General features: G+C 45.1%; 1 protein-coding gene across 5 annotated transcripts in view; it reads right to left on the bottom strand.

Moving 5' to 3' along the window:
- Positions 1 to 25,252, bottom strand: part of ARHGEF11 (Rho guanine nucleotide exchange factor 11) — a 292,457-nt gene that overhangs the window by 143,300 nt on the left and 123,905 nt on the right. For all 5 annotated transcript variants that reach the window (XM_089659295.1, XM_089659290.1, XM_089659293.1 and 2 more), the window contains one exon: positions 7,299 to 7,390. In XM_089659295.1, the coding sequence (XP_089515421.1) occupies positions 7,299 to 7,390 (92 nt within the window). The remainder of the gene's footprint in view (positions 1 to 7,298; positions 7,391 to 25,252) is intronic.

Genomic DNA, 25,252 nt, shown 5'->3' with positions numbered 1-25,252 from the left:
AAACTATCAAAGCAAAAGTCCAGTTTATTGCCCTTCAAACTTTAGGGGGGCTAGACTGTGACCAGTGAGTGTAGAACATGCCCTGGCATCAGTGGGAGTGAACAACGTCATAGGCTTGGTGGTCAGTAGGAATAGAAAAAAAAATTACATCATTGGTGTCAGTGGGGGGAATAGTGCCCCATCATTGGTGTCAGTGGGAGGAATAGTGCCCATCATTGGTATCAGTGGGAGGAATAGTGCCCCATAACTGGCATCAGTAGGAGGAATAGTGCCCTGTCATTGGTGTCACTGGGAGGAATAGTGCCCCATCATTGGTGTCAGTAGGAGGAATAACGCTCCGTCATTGGTGTCAGGGAGAGGCATACTGCCCCATCATTGGTATTAGTGGAAGGAATAGTGCCCCATCATTGGTGTCAGTAGGGGGTATAGTGCCCCAACATTGGTATTAGTGGGAGGAATAGTGACCCATCATTGGCATTAGTGGAAGGAATAGTGCCACATCATTGGTGTCAGTAGGAGAAATAGTGCCCCCTTGTTGGTGTCAGTGGGAAGAATAGTACCCCATCATTGGTATAAGTAGAAGGAATAGTGCCCCATCATTGGTGTCAGTAGGAGGTATAGTGCCCCAACATTGGTATTAGTGGGAGGAATAGTGACCCATCATTGGCATTAGTGGAAGGAATAGTGCCACATCATTGGTGTCAGCAGGAGAAATAGTGCCCCATTGTTGGTGTCAGTGGGAGGAATAGTACCCCATCATTGGTATAAGTAGAAGGAATAGTGCCCCATCATTGGTGTCAGTAGGAGGTATAATGCCCCAACATTGGTATTAGTGGGAGGAATAGTGACCCATCATTGGTATCAGTGGGAGAAATAATGCCACAACATTAGTGTCAGTGAAAGGAATAGTGCCCCAACATTGGTGTAGAGTGGGGGGAATAGTGTCCCAACATTGGTGCCAGTGGGGGGAATAGTGACCCAACATTGGTGCCAGTGGGGGGAATAGTAACCCAACATTGGTGCCAGTGGGGGGAATAGTGCCCAACATTGGTGTCAGTGGGGGGAATAGGGCCCCATCATTAATGTCGGTAAGAGAATGAATTCCCAAACTCTGTTGTCTGTGGACGGAATAGGGACAAATAAAAAAAAGCAAAGGGCCACACCGGCCCATGGGCCGCAGTTTGGAGACCCCTGATCTATGCTAAGGTTGGAAGACCATCACATTTCGGGGGACTTACCCCTCTCCTCAGAGCTGAAGGAAGGGGGCACATCCCCCAAAATGCGTTCGGCTTCCAACCTTAGCATACAAGGTCTACGGATGGAGTTGTGTTTGATACGCTTGTTCCATTTCATGTTTGCATGTTTTTGTCTTCTGGATCCAACAAACGGTGGTGGTGGTAATGTTCTAGGTATCTGAGCCCTCTTTACAGTCCTTTTGGAGATGTTCCGGTCTGAGGAGGGCAGCATCAGACAAAGCATCATGGGTTGGGACACCATTGGATGTACAGTGGTTTCAGGACTGGAGTGTTAGGACTTTTCCAGGGACAACTAGTATGCAGTGAGCAGGGGCGGTCTGACAACTCATGGTGCCACTGGGCAATAGGGGATCATGGGGCCCCTGTGTCCTTGCCCAAACTCAAAAAAGCCTATTAAAAAGGTACCAGGGGCATCTCATGGGGCCCCCTACTGACCCTGGGCCCTCGGGCAGTGCCCGAGTTTCCAAATGGTCAGTCCGCCCCTGACAGTGAGCTGTGGCACCGAGCTTCTATCCAAGCAGATACAAGGTATATGTGCACACATACTGTGCTTCGGAGCCTGTGCTGGCGTGTGCACATTCTGCACTAGAATCTTGCTCTGGCTAGTTTCCTTCTAAAGCTTGCCACACACGGCTCGTTTCCTCTAGTTCAACCTGCAGTCTAAACCAGAGAAAATCCTCCGTAAAAGCTTCATGGGAAAAAAAACACACAAAACTAGAACAAACTAGAACATATTCGCTTGTTTAAATATCCAGAAACTCCATAAACTTTTGTAAATGATGGGGAGAGGCCCTGCTTGCATTGAGCAGTTTGTGATCTCTAGTAACTATATCAGTGCAGTGCAACGCTGAAGTCATTATTTATGAATTCTGCCACTGAAGGCATTGGGGTTGATTTACTAAAGGAGTAGACACTGTTCACTTGTCATGGTAAATAAGTTAAAGAGTAAGTACACTTTTTGCGGGAAACAAATAGCAAAAAAAAAACTATAGCACATACAATTGTTACACAAGTCATATTGAAATTTAATGGTATTAGAAATAACATTTGTGTTTCAATCTGCATTACTGTAATTTTCTGTAAGATGTAATGCAATATGGCTACCTGGAGGTTTTCTGTACACAAATGGTGTGCTGAACCCCCCCCCCCCCCCCCCTCCCTCGCCCCAGAAATATTTCCTGCTTATGTGATTGGCTTACTGATTTTCCCAGAAGTCTGCATGAAGATAAAAGTTAGATTTTTGGCATCCCCAGTAACAAAAATGTCTGTCAGGAATGGACTCGCCAATGGTGGTGGGACTCACCTGCCTTGTGGGCTGCAGTACCAGGGCTAGCCAGCGGGTGCTCTCAGCAACCAGAAGCTCACTCCTGCAGTCAGCCATCACCTGAGGCTGATTGCAGGAGGTGTATTTAAGGAATGGCCAGACCTGCAGTCAGTGCCTTGTTGTACTGTTTCGCTTGGCCCCGGTATCCTGATCCTGCTTGCTTCTGCCCTGATTCTGCATGAACTCTGCCTGTACTGACCCTCAGCTAGTCCTGACCACTCTCCCGCCTACTCCTGGTACCTTGTTTGCCCATTTGTTACCGACCCGGCCTGCCTGACTACGTTTAGTATTGTATGTATGGTTGTTTGTTGAAGGTTTGGTTTGTTGCACTGTGTTATGTTTTGCACTGCGTTTATGTATTGTTAGGCTTTAATAAATTGTATTGTTATACTATACCTGAAGCCTGCGTTTCCCTGTGTCAGTCCACACACTTTTGGTCATACCCAGATTCCTGACAGTCCCAAAGGGAAATTATGTCTAAAAGGATGCAGACCCTGCCTCTTTCCTCATAAGGCTCCATTAACACTGGGCGTTTTAATAATGCTGGTGTGTAAATTCACGTCAAAAACGCACGTTTTTCAGCGTTTTTTTATTTATTTATTTATTACAGGTACTTATATACCCCCGTCAATTTACACAGGGCTTTACACACATATTGTACATTCACATCAGTCCCTAATCCTCAAGGGGCGTACAATCTAAGGTCCCTAACTTACATACACATACAAGGGCCAATTTAGACAGGATCCAATTAACCTACCAGCATGTCTTTGGAGTGTTCGAGGAAACCGGAGTACCTGGAGGAAACCCACACACTCCGCTCGCGACACTGGATCCCAGCCATCTGACTGCTGTGCCACAATGACAGTTCTTAAATACTGTCATGATGTCACAAGGGGGCGGGGTTCACCCCACCCCTTGTCACGTCATCCTGTGCTGTGATGGGCCAAAACATTGCACCTGACCCGTGGTCAGGTGCATTGCTTTGACCAATGACAATGTACTATCAGGGCACAATGCATTGTGGGGCCGCCTAACGCCCGTACCGTTTGTGGAGCCCAACACCACTTATTAATATGTGAGCTGGAGTTTGGCTTCAATTTGGTAGTGTATTTAAATCTGCGATTTTACCAGAGTTTTTTTAACTAGCGTTTTTGAGCTTAAAAAAAATCCGCTATGGGTGTATGGAGCCAAATAAAGGAGGTCTGTTACTGGCCAGATCAGCAGGTGAAAACAGAGGGGAAAAAACATTTTAAAAAAATGAAAACTAATGCAGCCACTACATTTAACGATTGGTAAGCTGCAATATATTACATTTTTTGGTTTGGGGTTTAAAACCCCTTTAAAGCATTGTATACAGGCAGGCAATTTGCTGAACAACAAGTTATTTACTTATGTTAATATGTTTTTTTAAAGATCTGTATTTTTGTGTGTTTTTAGACGGGTATAGTTAACCACTAGGAGACCACCTGCAATGTATTGCAGACAGGCAGCCGCTGTCGGCAAAGCTAATTCTGGGGTTCAGCCACTCATGCATGTCCCCTGGCAGGCACCCACTGTGATTGTACACAGCAGGAGTCTGTCAGCAAGTCCCAGCCAATGATTCACGACCGGGAACTGCTGATTGGCTGTGTCCTATCACAACCCAGAGCTCTGTGTTGACAGTCAACACAGAGCTCTGTACAGAGGGAAACTTAGAGATCTCTTAGGAAAAGCAGCACACTTTACACATATTACACATAGTTAGGCACACATTTAACCCCTAGATCACAGGTGTCAAACTGGCAGCTCTCCAGTTGTTGCTAAACTACAAGTCCCATGAGGCATTGCAAGATTGGGAGTCATGATTGTAACTGTCAAAGGCAGAGGCATGGTGGGACTTGTAGTTTCGCAACACCTGGAGGGCCGCCAGTTTGACACCCCTGCCCTAGATGTTTACCCCTTCCCTGCCAGTGTCATTAACACAGTGACAGTGTATAGTATTACCATTGATCACTGTATTAATGTCACTGGAGATGTCAGTGGCAGTTAGTCAGTTCCCCCCAGCGTCAGTTAGTGTCAGATGCCCACCGCCAAAATTTATGTAGAACTTGTAAAAAAAATTTTTAATGGATACGTTTTAAAAAAAGGAGGAAAATATTGTTTTTTTTATTAAAAAATTTTGGTCACAATAATGTCACTGGAGATGTCAGTGGCAGTTAGTCAGCTCCCCCCAGCTTTAGTTAGTGTAAGATTGCCCGCCTCACTATCGCAATCCCATTATAAGTCGCTGATCACCAGCTTAGTAGTATAAAAAAAAAATAATTAAAATGCGCACACACCGTATAGTTTGTAGGTGTTAAAACTTTCAAGCCAACCAATCAATATCACTTATTGGGATGATTTTATCAAAGACATGTAGCAGAACACATTCTGGCCAAAATTTATGTAGAACTCGTATTTTTTTTAATGGATATGTTTTAAAAAAAAGGAGGAAAATATTGTTTTTATTAAAAAATTTTGGCCACAAAAAAACCCCCAAAAATGTCACTGGAGATGTCAGTGGCAGTTAGTCAGTTCCCCCCAGCTTTAGTTAGTGTCAGATTGCCCGCCGCACTATCGCCATACCATTATAAGTCGTTGATCACCAGCTCAGTAGTATAAAAAAAATAAATTTAAATGCTCACACACCGTATATACCATAGTTTGTAGGTGTTAAAACTTTCAAGCCAACCAATCAATTTATACTTATTGGGATGATTTTATCAAAGACATGTAGCAGAACACATTCTGGCCAAAATTTATGTAGAACTCGTATTTTTTTTAATGGATATGTTTTAAAAAAAAAGGAGGAAAATATTGTTTTTTTTATTAAAAAATTTTGGTCACAAAAAAACCCCAAAAATGTTACTGGAGATGTCAGTGGCAGTTAGTCAGTTCCCCCCAGCGTCAGTTAGTGTCAGATGTCCACCGCCAAAATTTATGTAGAACTTGTATTTTTTTTATTGGATATGTTTTATAAAAAGTAGGAAAATATTGTTTTTTTATTCAAAAATTTCGATCACAAAAAAAACCCCCCAAAAATATCACTGTAGATGTCAGTGGCAGTTAGTCAGTTCCCCCCAGCGTCAGTTAGTGTCAGATGCCCACGCACTATAGCCATCCCAATATAAGTCACTAATCACCACCTTAGTAGTATAAAAAAAAAAATGAAAATGCCTATACACCGTATATACCATAGTTTGTAGGTGTTAAAACTTTCACGCCAACCAAATCAATATACATTTACTGGGATGATTTTATCAAAGACGTGTAACAGAAAACATTCTGGCCAAAATTTATGTAGAACTTGTATTTTTTTTTATTGGATATGTTTTATAAAAAGTAAGAAAATATTGGTTTTTTTATTCAAAAATTTTGGTCACAAAAAAACCCAAAAAAATATCACTGTAGATGTCAGTGGCAGTTACTCAGTTCCCCCAGCGTCAGTTAGTGTCAGATGCCCACCGCACTATCGCCATCCCATTATAAGTCGCTGATCAGTAGTATAAAAAAAAATTTAAAATGCCTATACACCGTATATATCATAGTTTGTAGGTGTTAAAACTTTCACGCCAACCAAATCAATATACACTTATTGGGATCATTTTATCAAAGACATGTAGCAGAACACATTCTGGCCAAAATTTATGTAGAACTTTTATTTTTTTTTATTGGACACGTTTTATAAAAAAAATTTAAAAATTAAAAAAAAACCTAGTGGTAATCAAATACTGCCAATATAAACTTCTATATGTGTGTAAAAATATATATAAATTTTATTTGGGTACAGCGTTGCATGACCGCGCAATTGCCAGTTAAAGTAGCGCAGCACGGTATAGCAAAAAATGGCTTAGTAGTTGAAGGGGGTAAAATGTTCCGGAGCTCAAGGGGTTAAATGTCAGACAATGTTTTGCTGTCCAAAAATAAAAAATGAAAACATTACACAGCTGATCCTAACCCCCGAAAAACAGGAGATTTGTACAACCCTGAAACATGTTGGCTTTCCACTATGGATTAGGGTGTATCTAAACCCAAAAACAACAATGTATTATAATGCAGTTTACAAGTCCTTAGATTACAACCATGACACTACCTGCCTGGAGTTTGCATGTTCTCCCTGTGCCTGCGTGGATTTCCTCCAACGCTCCAAAGACATGCTGGTGGGTTAATTGTCCCTAGTATGTGTATGTATGAATGTGAGTTAGGGACCTTAGATTGTATGCTCCTTGAGGGTTAGGGACTGATGTGAATGTTCAATATATGTGTAAAGCGCTGCATAAATTGACAGTGCTATACAAGTACCTGTAATGAATTGAATAAAGAAGTGTTTGATATATCAATTCAACTCACAAAAATACTGCATTTCTTGCAAGATCCACAGATGATTTCTGTACTTGCTGAAAACGTTCCTGAAAAAAAGAAAACCAATGCACCACCCTATCTAAAGACTGCTAAGGTGCTCTTTATTAACATTTCTGTTTTTGGCTTTAGAACTGCCCTTTTATCCATTCTGTTGGCTATTAAACATTGGATTTTGAGTAGTCATCCAAGGTCCTCCAGTGGTTGGGTGGCACATAAAGCCCAAGGAGTAGCCTAACAACCACATCTCCGTCACTAAGCTCCATAGTAAAGCATAAAAATTCATTCATTCAGATCCAGTACCACTCTCAACACAATTTGATAAGAGACATGGTTACCAGTTGACTCGTTGTAGTCGGTAGTTTGGCGCTGGTGTCCAGGAGACCTTCGTTCTGATGCTCCGTCACTTACAGACGACAAACTGCTCAACCTACAACAGAAAACGAGAGCAGTTATTTAAATGCGGTCACACAACTGAACACATATGCCATCAAAGCATGTCACCTTTAACATAAAAGTAAACCTAAACCTCAAAACAGTTAGCCTGACAGATCTAGAAATCTCATTGTCAGGAACTACGTTGGAGAGGACGTAAAGACGTTGGAGATGAACATTTTTCAGTGAAAGGACAGCAACGTTTAACTGTACACCAAGATCTTTATTGCAATGATCCCACTAATGGCCTGTGTCGATGATGTAGGGCTGTGGTTTTCAACCTTTCTTCAAGTACCACCAACAGGCCACGTTTCAGAAATTTCCCTTAGATAAAAGAGCTCCCGTGAATACCAAGCTATTTACATTGATTTAAAGCACCTGTGCCAAGTGCAAAAAATCTTGAAAACATAACCTGTTGGGAGTACTGGTGGACTGTGGTTGGGAACCACTGGTGTAGGGCTGAGCGGCAAGGTGTCTTCCTCTAGCTAAAATCTGAGAGCTACCAGGGGTTGGGTAGCAACTCCACCACCTGTCTATCATGGCATCTGGGGGGGATGAGGATATAAATAGAGGCAGTGGATTCTGGTGGGCAAGCCATAACTGGGTGCAGGCTTCATTTTCTCCTGGTTGGAACTCCTTAGGTGGAACCATGTAGTGGGCAAACTTTCCCCATCAGGATTCCCCTTTGGAGGAGAAGCATTGGGACTGTATACTTTGCCTTGTTGGGAGGTAAGACCAGACACATTCCTTTAATCCTGGAGTCTCCAAACTTTCTAAACAATGGGCTAGTTTACGGTCCTTCAGACTTTAAGGGGCCAGACTGTGGCCAGTGGGAGTAGAAAATGTCCTGAAGTCAATAGAAATAAACAGTACATCTTTAGCAATAGGGGGGAGGAATAGTGCCCCATCATTGGTGTCAATGGGAGAAATAGTGCCCCATCGCTGGTGTCAGTGGGAGAAATAGTGCCCCATCGCTGGTGTCAGTGGGAGAAATAGTGCCCTATCGCTGGTGTCAGTGGGAGAAATAGTGCCCCATCACTTTTGTCAATGGAGAAATAGTGCCCCATCATCGGTGTCAATAGGAGAAATAGTTCCCCATCACTGGTGTCAGTGGGAGAAATAGTGCCTCTTCATTGATGTCAATGGGAGAAATAGTGCCCCATCATTGATGTCAATAGGAAAAATAGTGCCCCATCACTGGTGTCAGTGGGAGAAATAGTGACTCACCATTGATGTCAATGGGAGAAGTAGTGCCCCATCATTGTTGTTAGCGGGAGAAATAGTGCCTCATCATTGGTGTCAGTGGGAGAAATATTGCCCCATCTTTGGTGTCAGTGGGAGATATATGCCTCATCACTGGTGTCAATTGAAGAAATAGTGCCCCATCATTGGTATCAGTGGGAGAAATCGTGCCTCATCATTGGTGTCACTAGAAAAAATAGTGCCCCATCATTGGTGTCAATAGGAGAAATTGTGCCCCATCACTGTTGTCAGTGGGAGAAATAGTGCCCCATCATTGGTGTCAGTGGGAGTAGTGTCTTGCGTCAGTGGGAAGAAACACTTTTCAAGGACTGGGTAAAGGCAAGCAAAGGCCCAAATCTGTCCCCCGGGCCACAGTTTGGAGGCCACTGCTTTAATCCAAGAATGCATGGACTTTTATCCTATGTAATTGGACACAGGTCTCAACATACACTCTCTCACAGATGTCTTGTTGTAATCCTGCTAATTGTTTCTGTTTATCAAGTAGATATGCTACTATTGCGGGGCATGGCTGAATGGATGGAATCTATTAATTTAATAAAGCGTTGATCGGCAGTACCTAGCCTGGTCATTGTCTTATTCTTCTGATCATAGGGGTTGTCTCCTGAATACGAGTTTGTGCCCAGAGAATGTTGGATTCCTAGCTTTAGGCGCAGTAGATTGGATACACCATTAAGGTCCGGTTCACACTAGTATGATTTATGATGCGACTTGAGTTGCACAGAATTGCATGACAATGGAAATCCCATTGTTTTCAATGGTACCCATTAACATTAATGTGACTCATCACAAAGAAATTTTGGAAAAGGTGCCTGTACAACGTTTGGTGCAATTCCAGCGTGACTCAACTTTCCTTGCAGGCAAAGCAGCAGCACTTTGACTACTAGGGATGAAACCGCAACAAGGTATAAAATCACATAAAAGTCACTACAATCGCACCTCAAATTGCCTCAAAAATGCATCGCACAAGTGTGAACCAGGCCTATGTTCTGGCTAGGCCAAGCTGGGTTGCCTTTTAGGTGTTCTGAAGAGAAAGAACCAATGGAGGGTCATCCTGGGTAAGTGGAACCCAGAGGGCCCCATGTTGTAGGAGTCTAGTAAGTCATGGCTACCAGCTAACATAGGCTTGGAAGGGTTGAAGAGATAATGTTCTTCCCTGATACATTACAATGGGATTTGGGCTTTCACATCAGTTTAGAAAGTTTCTGAGATTCTTCACAATTAATCCACAGGTGAATTTGACCTGCAGGTATCTTCAGACCTGATTTTGATCTGCTTCAAGAACATTTTATACTCACAAAGACTCCCATGGAGCCGATTACTCAATTTTCATAGATTCTGGACAACATTTGTACGTTCCAAAAAAGATTTGACAGACAACAGACTGAAAAAAAGATCAATACAACGTGGATAGAGTCAGGCAGACTTAGCCTGGCCATCACACAACTAGGATCACAAAAAGTCACGGTAATTTCCTTCCGGCCAGTAGTCTTGGCTTCTCTTTTTTATGACGCACGTGTTTTGTTCATGACAATTGTTTGTTGTGACGCATTATCCAAATAGAGTCTACACTTAATAAAGTTTTCAAAAGGCTTTTTAGTATGATGATGCAAAAGACTGAATCCTAGGGTGTCATAGATCTAATGTCTCCATACTGCTTGATTCCCAACAAACACATTACAAAGCAGTTCTGGAACTTTAAGAAGGACACTCAACGTAGATGTACGAAGCCATGTAATGGAAGGGAAGGGTTAAGGCGTGTGTCATGGGATAAGACAGCTGACACACTTGGCAGGCCTCCTCAATAAACCCAGACGCTGCAAAGATGTTCTGGCCCCAGCATGGAAGCGGGACGGCCATAGCTGCGCTGAAGGTGCGCCGCACAAATCAAAAGGGAGGAACTGAGGGGGTGAAGAAGGCTGTGGGAAAACGACAGAGAACTTGGGTGATGCCCAAATCGAAATGACCGCTGACACTGTCCCAGGGACTCCTTGGGAACTAAAGAGATCAGCAAGATACAGATACCAAATACGCCTGGGACTGCAGGGGCGATTGTTTAACAACCACAGGGAATGGAGAGCCATGTAGGATTATAAAATAGAAAAATGGAAGGTCTTCTTAGGTACCCATCCTGCACAGTACAATCGGATTGTACAATCTGGTGCATCTGGACTGAGTTGTATAAAGGAAAAAAAAGTCAAAGCCACATAACACAAAACAACGAACACCTAAATGCATTTAGAAGTTATATTTCACTGCCATGACATCCTGACTCTCCAATATTCTGTAGTTATGGAATTACCCTTTTCCAGAGTTTCTATTTTAAAGTGACATCACTGTTCTCAAATATAAATTGTATTTTAGAGAAATGATGTGAATTCTCCAAATATGTTTTGTGTGTATATGTCAGTGCTACTTGCCTTCCTTGACCCACTCTGCCTCTGTTTCTAAGGAACACGGCCATACGCATTTCTGGATTTTACTAGGGATATTGCGACCATGTCCCATCAGAGCGGTGCCCGCCTCCTGCTACACACAGCCAATGGAAGTGGCACCCTTATCTAGAATGGCCACGGCCCAACTCAATGGCTACTTCCTCTTGCCTACCCCTGCTTGAACAACACTTTTAAAAGCTAGCTGTCGAGTCTCTGGTACGCCTTCTGTCTCTTTATAGCTTGCATCCTCCATTGACTCTTGTGTACCCACTTCTTTCTGGTTATTCATGTCTGCTGCCTGCCCTGACCTCTGACTTGCAGCTCACCAGATATCTGTGTCCACAGCCAGCTCTGACCTCTGGACTATTCTCAGTGACTTTCAACTTGTGGTCCATGATTCTTAGGGCACAGTGAACATGTCCTGAACTCTTGCTTGTTTCTGGTCATCAATGGCTACTGCCCACCCTGACCCCTGATTTGTTTCTGGTTTTCCATGCCTGCTGCTTTTCCTGACCTCTGGCTTGCAGCTCACCAGATATCTGTGTTTACAGCCAGCTCTGATCTCTGGGCTACTCTCAGTGACCTTCAACTTGTGGTCCATGATTCTTAAGGCACAGTGAACATGTCCTGAACTCGTTTCTGGTCATCCATGTCTACTGCCTGCCCTGACCCGATTTGTTCCTGGTTTTTCATGTCTTCTGCCTGTCCTGACCTCTGGCTTGTTCCTGATCAGATATCTTTGTCCACAGCCAGCCCTGACCTCTGGACTGTTCTCAGTGACCTTCAACTTGTGTAGGGCAGAGTGAACATGTCCTGTCCTGAGCTCTGGCTTGTTCCTAGTTATCCAGGTCTGCTGTCCGCCCTGACCAATGGCTTGTTGCTAGTTATCCATGGTTGCTGCCTGCCCTGACCTCTGGCTTGTTCCTAGTTATCCATGTTTGCTGACTGCCCTGACCATTGGCGTGTACCTAGTTATCCATGTTTGCTGACTGCCCTGACCATTGGCATGTTCCTAGTTATCCATATTTGCTGCCTGCCCTGATTTCTGGCTTACTCTTGATCATCTATGTCCAGTGCTTGTCCTCTGGACTGTTCTCAGTGACCTTCAACTTGCGTAGGGCAGAGTGAACATTTCCTGTTCCTGTCCTGAGCTCTGGCTTGTTCCTAGTTATCCACTGCCTGCCTTGACCATTGGCTTGTTCCTAGTTATCCATGTTTGCTGACTGCCATGACTATTGGTGTGTTCCTAGTTATCCATGTTTGCTGACTTCCCTGACCATTGGCGTGTTACTAGTTATCCATATTTGCTGCCTGCCCTGAATTCTGGCTTACTCCTGACCATATGTGTCCAGTGCCAGTGCTTGACCTCTGGACTGTTCTCAGTGACCTTCAACTTCCATAGGGCAGAGTGAACATGTCCTGTTCCTGTCCTGAGCTCTGGCTTGTTCCTAGTTATCCAGGTCTGCTGCCTGCCCTGACCTCTGGCTTGTTCCTAGTTATCCATGGTTTCTGCCTGCCCTGACCATTGGCTTGTTCCTAGTTATCCATGTTTGCTGTCTGCCCTGACCTATGGCTTGTTCCTAGTTAACCATGCTTGCTGCCTGCCCTGACTTCTGGCTTGCTCCTGACCATCTGTGTCCAGTGCCAGTGCTTGACCTCTAAACGGTTCTCAGTGACCTTCAACTTGTGGTCCATGATACTTAGCACAGAGTGAACCTGGGGGCCCGACCTGGGCCCAAAAACTCTTGGAAGTGGTCTCTGGTGAAAACCAGCTAACTCCTAAGCAGTTCATAGATTATTCGAATCTGGGACCAGTAGAAATTTGAACCATCTATGGCAGACTAATTGTACCCAATTCGATTGTTGTACGACATGAGTACAACCAGCCTGTCAGATTTTCCATGTGATTATTACCACTGGCAATAAATACTGTGTTCTCCTGGCAGGGACAGCTCCCCCCGCATCTGACTGTGTTGATGGGGAAAGTGATTTTCTTTTCTGCAACCCATGGAAGGAACAGTATAATGTCAATGCGTTTCAGGGGAATTTGGACTCCCACACCTCCCCTTCCCCCTTTTTTCAATGTTGAGCGTTGCCCTGGAACCACTTTCAGAGACAGTTTCACAGTCTATGTGTTGAACAAGGTCTCTACTTACCCCAACTCAAAATTTTGGACAGGGAATCTTCCTAGTGTGGCCACAAACATCATTAGTGGTTAGAATTTCTGTGTTGCAACACTAGAGTCCATGGTTCAAATCCCAACCAGGACAATATCTGCATGGAGTTTGCATGTTCCCCCTGTGCTTGCCTGGGTTTCCTCCCACACTTTCAGGACATGCTGGTAGGCTAATTGGCTCTTGTCCAAATTGGCCCCAGTATGTATATGTATGTCCATTGAAGGCAGGGACTGATGTAAATGTACAATATGGAAATCACTGGCTAAATTGTCGGCGCAAGGAAGTTGGGGGGGTTATTTGTGATAGGAGGGGGGACTGGGGGGGATTTGTGCTAGGAGAGGGGTATTGGTGAAAAGGATTTATGCAGGAAGGAAGAATTTGGGAGTGGGGTAAGATTTGTTCTAGAAGAAAAAAATGTAAACATTTGGGGGGGGGGCCCTAGAAGGGGAGATTTGTGCTGGGAGGTGGGCTTTTTTTTCTGGGGGGGGTTTGTATTGAGAGAGGAGCATTTGTGCTAGGAGGAGAAACTTTGGGGAGGGGATAGGTGTTGGGAAGGGTGATATGAGGGGGGGGGGGCGGAGGGTGTTAGTAGGGATGATGGGGTAATGTGTGTGTGGGGGGGGGGAGTTTTGGGGAATTTGTATTGGAAATGAGGAAGGGGGACTTGTACTGGGAGGGAAGATGAGGGAAGATTTGTGCTGGGAGGGGGAATTCTGGGGGTGATGGTGGGAGTAAGGTTTGTTCTAGGAGGGGAAATTTGTGGGGGAGAGGATTTGTGCTGGGCTGATTTGGGGGGTGTGCTAGGATGGGTAATTTAGGGGGATTCATGCTAGGAGGGGGGATTTGGGGGAGGATTTATGCTGGTAGGGATGAGTGAGGTGGATTTGTTCTCAGAGGGGAAATTTGAGGAGTAGAAGATTTTATTTTAGGAGGGGGGGATTTGGGGAAGTACAGAATTTGAGCTGGGAGGGGGGATGGGGGGGATTTGTGCTAGGAGAGGGGGATTGGTGAAAAGGATTTATGCAGGAAGGAGGAATTTGGGAGTGGGGTAAGATTTGTTCTAGAAGAAAAAAAATTTAAACATTTGGGAAAGGGGGCCCTAGGAGGGGAGATTTGTGCTGGGAGGTGGGCTTTTTTTTGGGGGGGGGATTGGTATTGAGAGGGGAGAATTTGTGCTAGGAGGAGAAACTTTGGGGAGAGGATAGGTGTTGGGAAGGGTGATTTGAGGAGGGGGGGTTAGTAGGGATGATGGGGTGATGTGTGTGTGTGTGTGTGGGGGGGGGGGTTTGGGGGGATTTGTATTGGATATGAGGAAAGGGGACTTGTACAGGGAGGGAGGATAAGGGAAGATTTGTGCTGGGAGGGGGAATTCTAGGGGTGATGGTGGGGGTAAGGTTTGTTCTAGGAGGGGAAATTTGTGGGGGAGAGGATTTGTGCTGGGTTGATTTGGGGGGTGTGCTAGGATGGGTAATTTAGGGGGATTTGTGTTAGGAGGGGGGATTTGGGGGAGGATTTATGCTGGTAGGGATGATTGAGGGGGATTTGTGCTCAGAGGGGAAATTTGAGGAGTAGAGGATTTTTTTTAGGAGGGGGGGATTTGGGGAAGTACAGAATTTGAGCTGGGAGGGGGGATGGGGGCATAGATTTATGCAGGGTTGAGGATTTCAATGTGGGGGTGGTATTTGTACTGGGAAGAGGGGGATTTTTTGCTTTGTAGAATTTGGCATTCAAAAGGGAATTGATGCTTAGGGGGTAAGCGTGCAGATTAGTGTTCAAATTTTCAGGGGGTTGGGGGGGGATTTTGATGACACTCAATGCTCATACATCTTGGGGGGTGGGCGCAGTTTGGCATCTTTGCCCTGGGCACTAGATGACATTGTCCCTGCACTGCCCCCACCTATGACTAGGCAAACAGAAGAAGTAGCAGAGTGGTTAAGGTCATCTCTGTTGCTCTGCTGTCTCCTTCTATCAGCATGCTCCTTGCACTTCAGCACAACTTCATGGTGTATTATTGATTACAGAGAATTACAGAGCATCTTTTTGATCTGCCTGGATTTAAACTTTATTCTTTTAAAAAAAAGGGGGACTGAGCCATGGTTTTACTGCCCCATGGCCGCCCACCCCAGCTGTCACAATACAGCCAAACACGGCTGTACACATGCCTTGGCTGCTACGCTTTGCTTCATGGCCAAGGCATTTTTAACTCAGGCTGCAGAGTTTGACCAATGGCAAAAGGGATGCATACAATTGCGGTGCGAGTGAACTGTCCGCAGATCGCTTTTCAGAGTCTGCAAGAGCCCTTAAAGAAGTGACAAATCTACTCTCTGAAAATGTCCCGTTATCAGATACTAATCTGAAATGTGAAAAGCAGAACTCGCCTGTTTAGTCAACGGGAATGATTAACGCACAACTATTGACACTGTCCAGTTCTGATAGCAGAGTGCCAGTATTTCAAGGAAGGACTATCTGCCAGTCTGACAGTCTGCACTGCACTGGGTCCAAGCTGCTGGTGCTTCTGGTCAGCACAGTCACTGAATCTGGAGACAAAGTGCTGGCGGTGGGCCCCCAGGCGCCTATAGTCTATAAGAGCCCCTCCACATCTATAGGTTAATGTATGGTATGTAATACTGTACCTTCTGACATATTACTGCATGCGTTTACACAGGATATAATTGTTTATGCATTATGTGGGCAGCACAAATGGTTAGCACTTCAGCTTGGCAGTACTAGGGTCATGGGTTCAAATCCCAACCACGGCACCATCAGCCTGGAGTTTGCATGTTCTCCCTGTGCGGGTTTCCTCCGCATACTCCGGTTTCCTCCCACACTCCAAAGACATGCTGGTAGGTTAATTGGCTCCTGTGTAAATTGTCCCTAGTATGTGTATGTATGAATGTGAGTTAGGAACCTTAGATTGTACACCCCTTGAAGATTAGGGACTGATGTGAATGTACAATATATAAGTAAAGTGCTGCGTAAATTGAAAAGAAAAGGAAAAAAAAAGAAAAAAAAGGAAAAGGAAAAAAAGGAAAGGAAAAAAAGGAAAGGAAAAAAAGGAAAGGAAAGGGAAGGGAAGGAAAGGGAAGGGAAGGGAAGGGAAAGGAAAAAAAAGGAAAGGAAAAAAAGTAAAGGAAAAAAAAGGAAAAAAAGGAAAAGGAAGGGAAAGGAAAAAAAGGAAAGGGGAGGAAAGGAAAGGGGAGGAAAGGAAAGGGGAGGAAAGGAAAGGGAAGGGAAGGAAAAAAAGGAAAGGGAAGGGGAGGGAAGGAAAGGGAGGGGAAGGAAAAAAAGGAAAGGGAAGGGAAGAGAAGGGAAGGAAAGATAAAAAAGGAAAGGAAAAAAAGGAAAGGAAAGGGAAAGGAAGGGAAAGGAAAAAAAAAAGGGAAGGGAAGGAAAGGAAAGAAAACCAATCAGAATATCATGACTAAGGTATAGCAGATATTACAGCTCCTCCTAAACCTTTTAAACTCCCCCACCTAAACCTGTGACTTCAAAAACGACACTGACCCGCATTGGAGTCTAAAGGCCACAGCAGCCATTTTTATAAAAAAATAATTTTACAACATTTTCCAAAATGACACATTCTTTGTAATAACTCACCTAATCACTACTCCCTTACGGTTACTCCGGATTACCTCTTTATCCCCTTGGCGCCAGCGCCTCCTGACCCTTTAAGGGTTTCAGAAGCAGTGGGGCGGGGTTTTAGGGTAATGTGACCGCCGTGATTCGCTGTCACGGCAGTCACATGATTGGGAAAGGTCCCGATCGCAAGAGGAGATCGGGACCTTAACGTGAGTACCGAACGTGTGTGCAGGGCGTGCGCTCTCAGCACATATGTTTTTCTTAATTGCACGCAAATGTGCGGCCGGTCGGCGTCAAGGCCCAGATGCCGGGAGGCCGCACATTTGCATGCAGCCGGCACCAAGAGGTTAAAGTCTAGGGTCTTAGAAGGAGGCTTATATATTGACCAACCGGCTGTATCTACCACCAACATAGACTTCAAGGCCCCCAGCCGCAAATACACCGATTCAGGGACAATTTCCTAAAATTAACCTTGATACAGCCAACTTACTCCTGCACCATTACTGCAGTAAATTTGCTAGGGTAGGTACACCCATACCTGTGATGGGCCCATCACTGCCTTCCAAGACCCTTGCCATCTGCCATGACAAAGACACCCAGAAAAACAAGCAAACCCTCACAAAACACAGGAACACGCCCATCCATTAAGCCACCCCTAACCAATTAAACAGCAGGAAGGACCACTAAAGATGAGCCCCGCATACACGGAGCTGTCAAACTAGCGTGCGGGAGGGAGAGTGGGAGACACTTGTCCTACGCTGACCATGCTCCAACCACTTTGGAACCGTCCTACTAACTCTCCCGGCCATCCGGCCCCTCTTAAGCCCCACCCGAGCCCCCTCCAATCAGCTACTACCTTCTCATTTCAAACCAAACTCCTCTATTACCCTACAATGTTCCACCTATCCTGCCAACCTAGTCACGTCAGGTCCTCCCCCTAATGCTGCGCATCTAGTTCCAGGCCTTATTCTTTTTTAAATAATAAATTTTACATTTAATTTAAACAACACAAAACAACACAAAACAACACATTATAAGTTTTTATGCGTCTACCATTCATTGAAATGGGCTTGCTAAATGCAAGTGGACACACAAAATGCTGCATGCCCTATTTTTTTATATATATATATATATATATATATATATATATATATATACTGTATATATAAATAACATCTGCGAAATACATTTGGCAAAGTTATATTTTGCTTTTTTTGAATTTCTGAGAAAATGAGTGGAAAAATGATCAACATGGGCAAACTAGTCCTATGGCAGATTATACACAGCCATCAATAAAAAACGCCCAAAAAGACAGTGGGGAAAATTGACTAAAACTGGAGAGTACAATTCTGGTGCAGCTGTGCATAGAATCCAATCCGCTTCCAGGTTTTATTGTCAAAGCTTAATGGAACAAGCTGAAGTAATGCAGGCCATACATGGGTCGAATTCCGAACAATTTTTCGTCCGAAAATCAAAAACGTCGTTCACTCGGTAATCCGATGGTGCCATCAATGATTTCGAAAATCGACCAACCAAGTCATAAAGTTCACTCCATATAACAGGCAAAACTTCTGCTCCTTCCAGGTCACGGCTCGTGTGTGTATATTTTTTTTCGGAAAAACGATCGTACGATTTTACCATCGAGTCGAAAATCGGTCGTTTTTCACAAATGATCACCGAAAAGGGGAGGAACCACAACAATCGTCCGTTGTCATTGACCCACTAACAGAGCGAAAATCAGCCGATTATTCTTAAGTTCGATTTTAGGACGAAAAATCGGTCGAATTTCGACCCATGTATGGCCGGCCTTATGATCTACCATGCACAGCTGCACCAGATTATGAGTGTTCTAGGTTCACATCTGTGCGGGTGGTGCCGCTACGGATCCGCATGAAAATCCACCCGCACAGAGAAATGCGGACCCGCGGGCGGGACCCTAATGACACGCCACCTGCACTGGAAAACGCAACTGTACTGGGAACTGAGGTTCGCATGCGGCTGCGTTTTCAGAAGAAGTGCAGGTTGCAGACAGGACACAGCCGATGACATATCACTACACCAGTGTCATGTGATCACAGCAGATCACATGTCAATTGTAAACAATGATGGCTTCCTGTCATGCCATCCATTGTATACAATTATGTTGTTAGCTGTGACTGGTCAAGGCAGTCACATGATACAGACATCCCATCTGTATCATGTGATCAGCTCTGCCCAATCACAGCTAATCACAGCAAAAGACTGAATGAATCAGTTTCACTCAGTAACAATGATTGCAAATATCAACAAAATACATGAGTATTAACAATCATAATGTGTATAAAAAAAAAATCCTGATCACTTGCCCAGAATAGTTCAATGTTACTATAGTAACATTGTATTGCTTTGGTCACAGTGTGCTGAAAAATAAAATAGTAAAAAAAAAGAAAAAAACTTTTTCTAAAAAATAATAATAGAAACATTTGAAAAAAAAAATACAAATTCAATTATTAATAATTTTCACCAAAGGAATGCAACGTTATACATTTTTACCTAAATTTATGAACAAATGTTATTTATTTGCAAAATTTTATAACAGAAAAGCAGAAAAATGTGGGGTTTTTTTCAAAACTTTCAGGTGCTTTTTTGTTTTATTTAGCAAAAAATAAAAAAACTCAGTGGTGATTAAATACCACCAAAAGAAAGCTCTATTTGTGTGAAAAAAATGATAAAAATTTCATATGGTTACAGTGTTGCATGACTACGCAATTGTCATTCAAATTGGCCTGGGCAGGAAGGGGGTATAAGTGGCATTGAAGTGGTTAAGTCAGACACTGCCGGACAATTAGCACTTTCAAGAGAAGACCAACAATGGCAGCCCCTGTACTTCTCTGGTAAGGGAGTCACTTTCGTATTCACAATGATGCATTGTAGTAAAATGCACGTTAACCCTGATGCATGGTATGAAAGATGCAGTGCTTGCTGTGGTGCCCTTCATTAGGAACGGAACTCCAATTCAGTGTTTCTTTGTGGGTAAAGTGCACTACTAGCCCATTCAAAACTTAAGGACTGCTTTAAACGTATTGTGCCTTAACATGTGGAATTGCGTTGTATTAAAGCCTGCACTAAAACAAGGTGTAGCATGAATGGTCCCTCAAAGAATCCCCGGGACAAGATTCCCTTTACTGGAAATACCTGAACTCAATCATTTGGAGGGGAGTCTATGGGTGGCTTCCTGTAAGGTTTTGAAATATGTCTGGAAATTTGTGCCCATTTAAACAAGTTAAATTGGGAACTGATGTTGGCCAAAGAGACCTGGCTCATAATCAGAGTTACGATATATCCCAAAGGTGCTCGGTAGGGTTGAGGTCAGGTCTCTGTGCTCACTGGAACCACCTGAGCTCAATAGTTTGGAGGGGTGTTCCCAGTGGCGTATTTAGGTTTTGTGCTGCCCTAGGCAGCACAGAAATCGGACGCCCCCCCTCCCCGGCAGAGAGAGCCTGACACCGACCAACACCAGACCCCCCCACCTCATGGAGAGAGCCTGACACTGACCAACACCAGAACCCCCCACCGAGAGAGCCTGACACTGACCAACAACACTCCTGCCCCATCCCCTCCCGAGAGATCCCTGGGAACGACAGTCAGACTCTGCATACATCATCAAGCAGCCCCTCTCAGATCCCACCTGGTCCCCATGCTGCATATGTTCCTTCTTTTAGGGGACAGTGCTGCTCCCCTAAAAAATTCCACCCTAGGCAAATGCCTTGTTTGCCTTGTGGTAAATACACCCCTGGGTGTTCCACATATTTTTGGCCATTTACACTCACCGGCTATTTTATTATTTACACCTGTTCAATTGTTTGGTAACAAAAAATGCTAATCGGCCAATCACATGGCAGCAACTTAATGCATCTAGGCATTTAGATGTGGTGAAGTTCAAACCGAGCATCAGAATGGGGAAGAAAGGGGATTTAAGTAACTTTGAACGTGGCATGGTTGTTGGTGCCAGACAGGCTTGTGTGAGTATTTAAAAACTGCTGATCTACTGGGATATTCACGCACAACCATCTCTAGGGTTTACAGGCGATGGTCCGAAAAAGAGAAAATATTCGGCAGTTGTGTGGATGAAAATGCCTTGTCGATGTCAGAGGAGAATGGGCAGACTGGTTCCAGATGATATAAAGGCAACAGTAACTCATGTCAATATGGGCCAAAATCTCTGAGTTTCCATCACCTTGAATTTATGTCATGAAGAATTAAGGCAGTTCTGAAGGCAAAAGGGGGTCCAACCCGATACTAGCAAGGTGTACCTAATAAAGTGGGCTGTGAGTATAAATAGATGTTATAAGGGTCTACAAAGTAAGTTGTGGATTCCATAGGTTAAGGATTTGGGACAGAACAAACAACTAAACAAAAGGGATTTCAGTAACATCTGAAAGCTGATGGCAAGGGACACATGCTTGCAATGCAGTTCAGTAGGTCACAATTCTACTTGACGTGGTCAGTTTGCCTCAAAACACATTCTAATAATCCCAAAACTTCACTGGTAGTGGACAATGCCCTGATTATTTCATTCTGTTGTTTGACAAACTCCTTTGGAGAAAGTTGCTGGTGGTGTGGGACAAAAATAGGCCACAGGTAAGCAAATAAAGTATTCTGCTACTAAGCTCACTTGCATTTGGTTGGTTTGATAGTTTCGCAGGTTTCTCTGAAGCCTTGAGATCTAAAAGTAGAGTATTGGACCCCTGTTCCAAAAGAGAGACGAGGCCCTCATCCTGTCCTATGCTGTTTGCTCAATGTGCATACATCAGCCTTCAGAACTGAAAGCATACCATCGGGTTGATATCAACCCACCTTATGTGGTACTCTGTTCCCCCTGCAGCTGCTGCCATTTGACTCTTAGGGCCGCTATTAGAAGAATATAAATCTAATTAAATAGTGACCCTATGGCGGAACCCCTGGGGACCTATTGCAGAACCTTATGGTTTCACAGGACCAAGGCTGAAAAAACTCTGCTCTAAAGAATTTACTCCATGTCCTTGCCAGAGAAGAGCAGTGGCCTGTGCGTCTTCTGCATTCCACACTCCTGGTACGGTCTATTGTTTCAGTCAACCACCACGTCATAATTCCTTCCTCCAACCCCTATACCACCACAGGAATCAGCAATGCAGGAGAAAAGAGCCCGTGGCTTGAATACAAAAACATCTGATGGTACCTAACTAGTCAATTAACAGCAGCAGCGTAAACACTACTGTAACAGTGGCCTTGAGGCGGAACTGCTAAGGAACTTTTGCAGAACCCTAGGGTTCCAAGGAACCCTGTTTGAGAAAACCTGCGCTAGAAAATTCATGCCATCACATCCCTGCAAGAGAAGAGATCTTATAATCACCTCTCCTGTGGCCTTTGTGTCTTCTGCATTCAACATTTCTGGTCCTCCTTCCAACCCCTACACCAGGGGTGTCAAACTCAATTTCATCATGGGCCACATCAGCATTATTGTTGCCCTCAAAGGGCTGGTTGTATCTGTATGACTAGATTTACAGAGCATCCCACTCTCCCTTTAATCAGATGTCAAGGTCCCCCCCCCACCATCAGAAGTCAAGAGTTTCCCATTTTCCCTTACATCACATGGCATCCCCTTACCATATCCTGCTGCGGGGTAGAAGCAGGAGACGGACCATGGGAGGGCAGGAGACAGGGTGCTGTGGCTGCATAAAAAGGCACAGGATCTGTAGTTCTGTCCTCCTCTCTGCTGCCCATTGCTGAGACAAGTTAGAGGCGGAGACAAGGGGGGGTGCTGCGACTGCAAAAAGAGGCACAGGATCTGTAGGAGTTCTGTCCTCCTCTCTGCTGCAGACTGCGGAGACAAGGTGGAGGTGGAGGTGGAGACATGGACGTGCTGCAGCTGCACAAAGAGGCACAGGTTCTATAGGAGGACTTCTGTCCTCCTTTCTTCTGCCAACTGCTGAGACAAAGTGGGGGTGGAAATGAAGGGGTGCTGCAGCTGCACAAAGAGGAACAGGATCTGTAGGAGTTCTATCGTCCTCCCGCTGCTGACTGCTGAGATAAGGTGGAGGTGGAATGTAGGGGTGCTGCAGCTGCACAAAGAGGCACAGGATTTGTAGGAGTTCTGTCCTCCTCTCTGCTGCTGACTGCTGAGACAAAGTGGGGGTGGAAACGAAGGGGTGCTGCAGCTGCACAAAGAGGCACAGGATCTGTAGGAGTTCTGTCGTCCTCTCTGCTGCTGACTGCTGAGATAAGGTGAAGGTGGAAACGAGGGGGTGCTGCAGCTGCATAAAGAGGCACAGGATCTGTAGGAGTTCTGTTGTCCTCTCTGCTGCTGACTGCTGAGATAAGGTGAAGGTGGAAACGAGGGGGTGCTGCAGCTGCATAAAGAGGCACAGGATCTGTAGGAGTTCTGTCCTCCTCTCTGCTGCAGACTGCGCAGACAAGTTGGAGGTGGAGACATGGACGTGCTGCAGCTGCACAAAGAGGCACAGGTTCTATAGGAGGACTTCTGTCCTCCTTTCTTCTGCCAACTGCTGAGACAAAGTGGAGGTGGAAACGAAGGGGTGCTGCAGCTGCACAAAGAGGCACAGGATCTGTAGGAGTTCTGTCCTCTCTGCTGCCTACTGCTGAGATAAGATGGAGGTGGAAACGAGGGGGAGCTGCAGCTGCACAAAGAGGCACAGGATCTGTAGGAGTTCTGTCCCTCTCTATGCAGCTGACTGCTGAGATAAGGTGAAGGTGGAAACAAAGGGGTGCTGCAGCTGCACAAAGAGGCACAGGATCTGTAGGAGTTCTGTTGTCCTCTCTGCTGCTGACTGCTGAGATAAGGTGAAGGTGGAAACGAGGGGGTGCTGCAGCTGCATAAAGAGGCACAGGATCTGTAGGAGTTTTGTCCTCTCTGCTGCCAACCACTGAGACAAGGTAGGAGTGGACACCAAGGTTTGGCCCGCCATCCTTGTGTTTGACACGCATGCCCTACACGAATACGGGACTCAGCAGCGCAGAAGAAAGAAGCAAGAGTGTGTGTCAGGGGACACAGGCATCTGACACTCCTAGAGATGATAAATGCTGTAGACACTCTGAAACAGAAGGGCGACAGGCCACACAGGCAGTCAGACAGGTTAGTATAAGAGCTCTTTTCCTGACGGTAGGAATCTTTTAGCCCTGGTTCACAATGATGTGGTGTGGAATTTGCATCGTTTTCTGTGTGAATTCCGTACCACATCACACCCAGTTCATGCGAACCGATGCGGGTGTGTATGTTCAAGCAGAGTTCCACCCAAAAGGGGAAGTTCCGCTTTAAAGATTGATCCTTTGGGGATTGGCACCTTTGGGGAGCGGGGGGGGGGGCGACGACGACGGGTACCCGAATTTGATAGGTACCCACTCCCACTTCCGCTGTGCTCGCCTAGGCGATCGGTAACGGAAGTTGTCCTCCTATCCTCCCTCCCCGAAGTCTTGTGGGACACTTGACAGGAGACAACGGGGCCGTTCAGGAAGTGCAGCGCTATTCGTGCATGCACAGTGGGCACCCGGCTGTGAAGCCGCAAGCTGTCACAGCCGGGTGCCCACACTGAAGGTGCTGGCGCCTGGAATACAGGACGGCTGGTGAAACGGGCTGTGGCGGGGGCACCACGGGATCGTGGGACAGGGGAGTGGAAGTTTTTGTAGCTGTTGACTACTATTTTTTTACAGAGTGAGTGGAACTTCGCTTTAACTTAACACCACCCTGAAATCTGTCCACAAAACGCGGAATCGAATCACATAGGTGTGAATACCCATGCGATCCGATTCTAGTGCAGACCCAAAAAAAGGGTCCTGCACCTTTTTGGTGCGGGTGCGCTGCGATTTGACAATACATAATGTATGGCTCCGTTCGCACCGCACACAAATCGCATGTGATTTGCACAGGAATGCAGTGCGCTTCCTGTGCGAATCACATGCGATGTACCGCACCGCATATATGTAAACCCATCCTCCGTGCCAGGTTTCTCAGTTGCTTCCACAGTACCCTAGATTTCTGCATGTGGTCCCCAGGGGCTCTGCCACAGGGCCACTGCTGCAACGGGGGGGTCTCCATAACCTCACTATCATCCGTTAAATTAAATATTGATTTGAGGCAGACTTACAGTTTAACAAAACATGTCAAAGATGAAATATGCGAAGGTAAAAAACAATTCAAAAGATAAAGAACATATATTGCAAAACATCATGTTGAATTTCATTAAAAAAAAACAATAAAAAAACAAAAAAACACTAAAGTTGCCCAGTAGACTTCAACACAAAAGTCGCATGTACTGCTTGCACTGGCCATTTCCCATAAACATATATAACGAGGCAATGCATTTACAATCAGTCTGTATAAACACATGAACTGGACTGCCTTATTTGGCTGCGATTGGACGGCCTCAGTAT

The sequence above is a fragment of the Staurois parvus genome, unplaced genomic scaffold, assembly GCF_062004578.1.
Source record: "Staurois parvus isolate SC_StPar_1 unplaced genomic scaffold, SC_StPar_1.0 ptg001146l, whole genome shotgun sequence".
Classification (NCBI taxonomy): domain Eukaryota; kingdom Metazoa; phylum Chordata; class Amphibia; order Anura; family Ranidae; genus Staurois; species Staurois parvus.
Note: the sequence above shows the minus strand (reverse complement) of the source record. Positions and strands in the feature narration are given on the sequence as shown.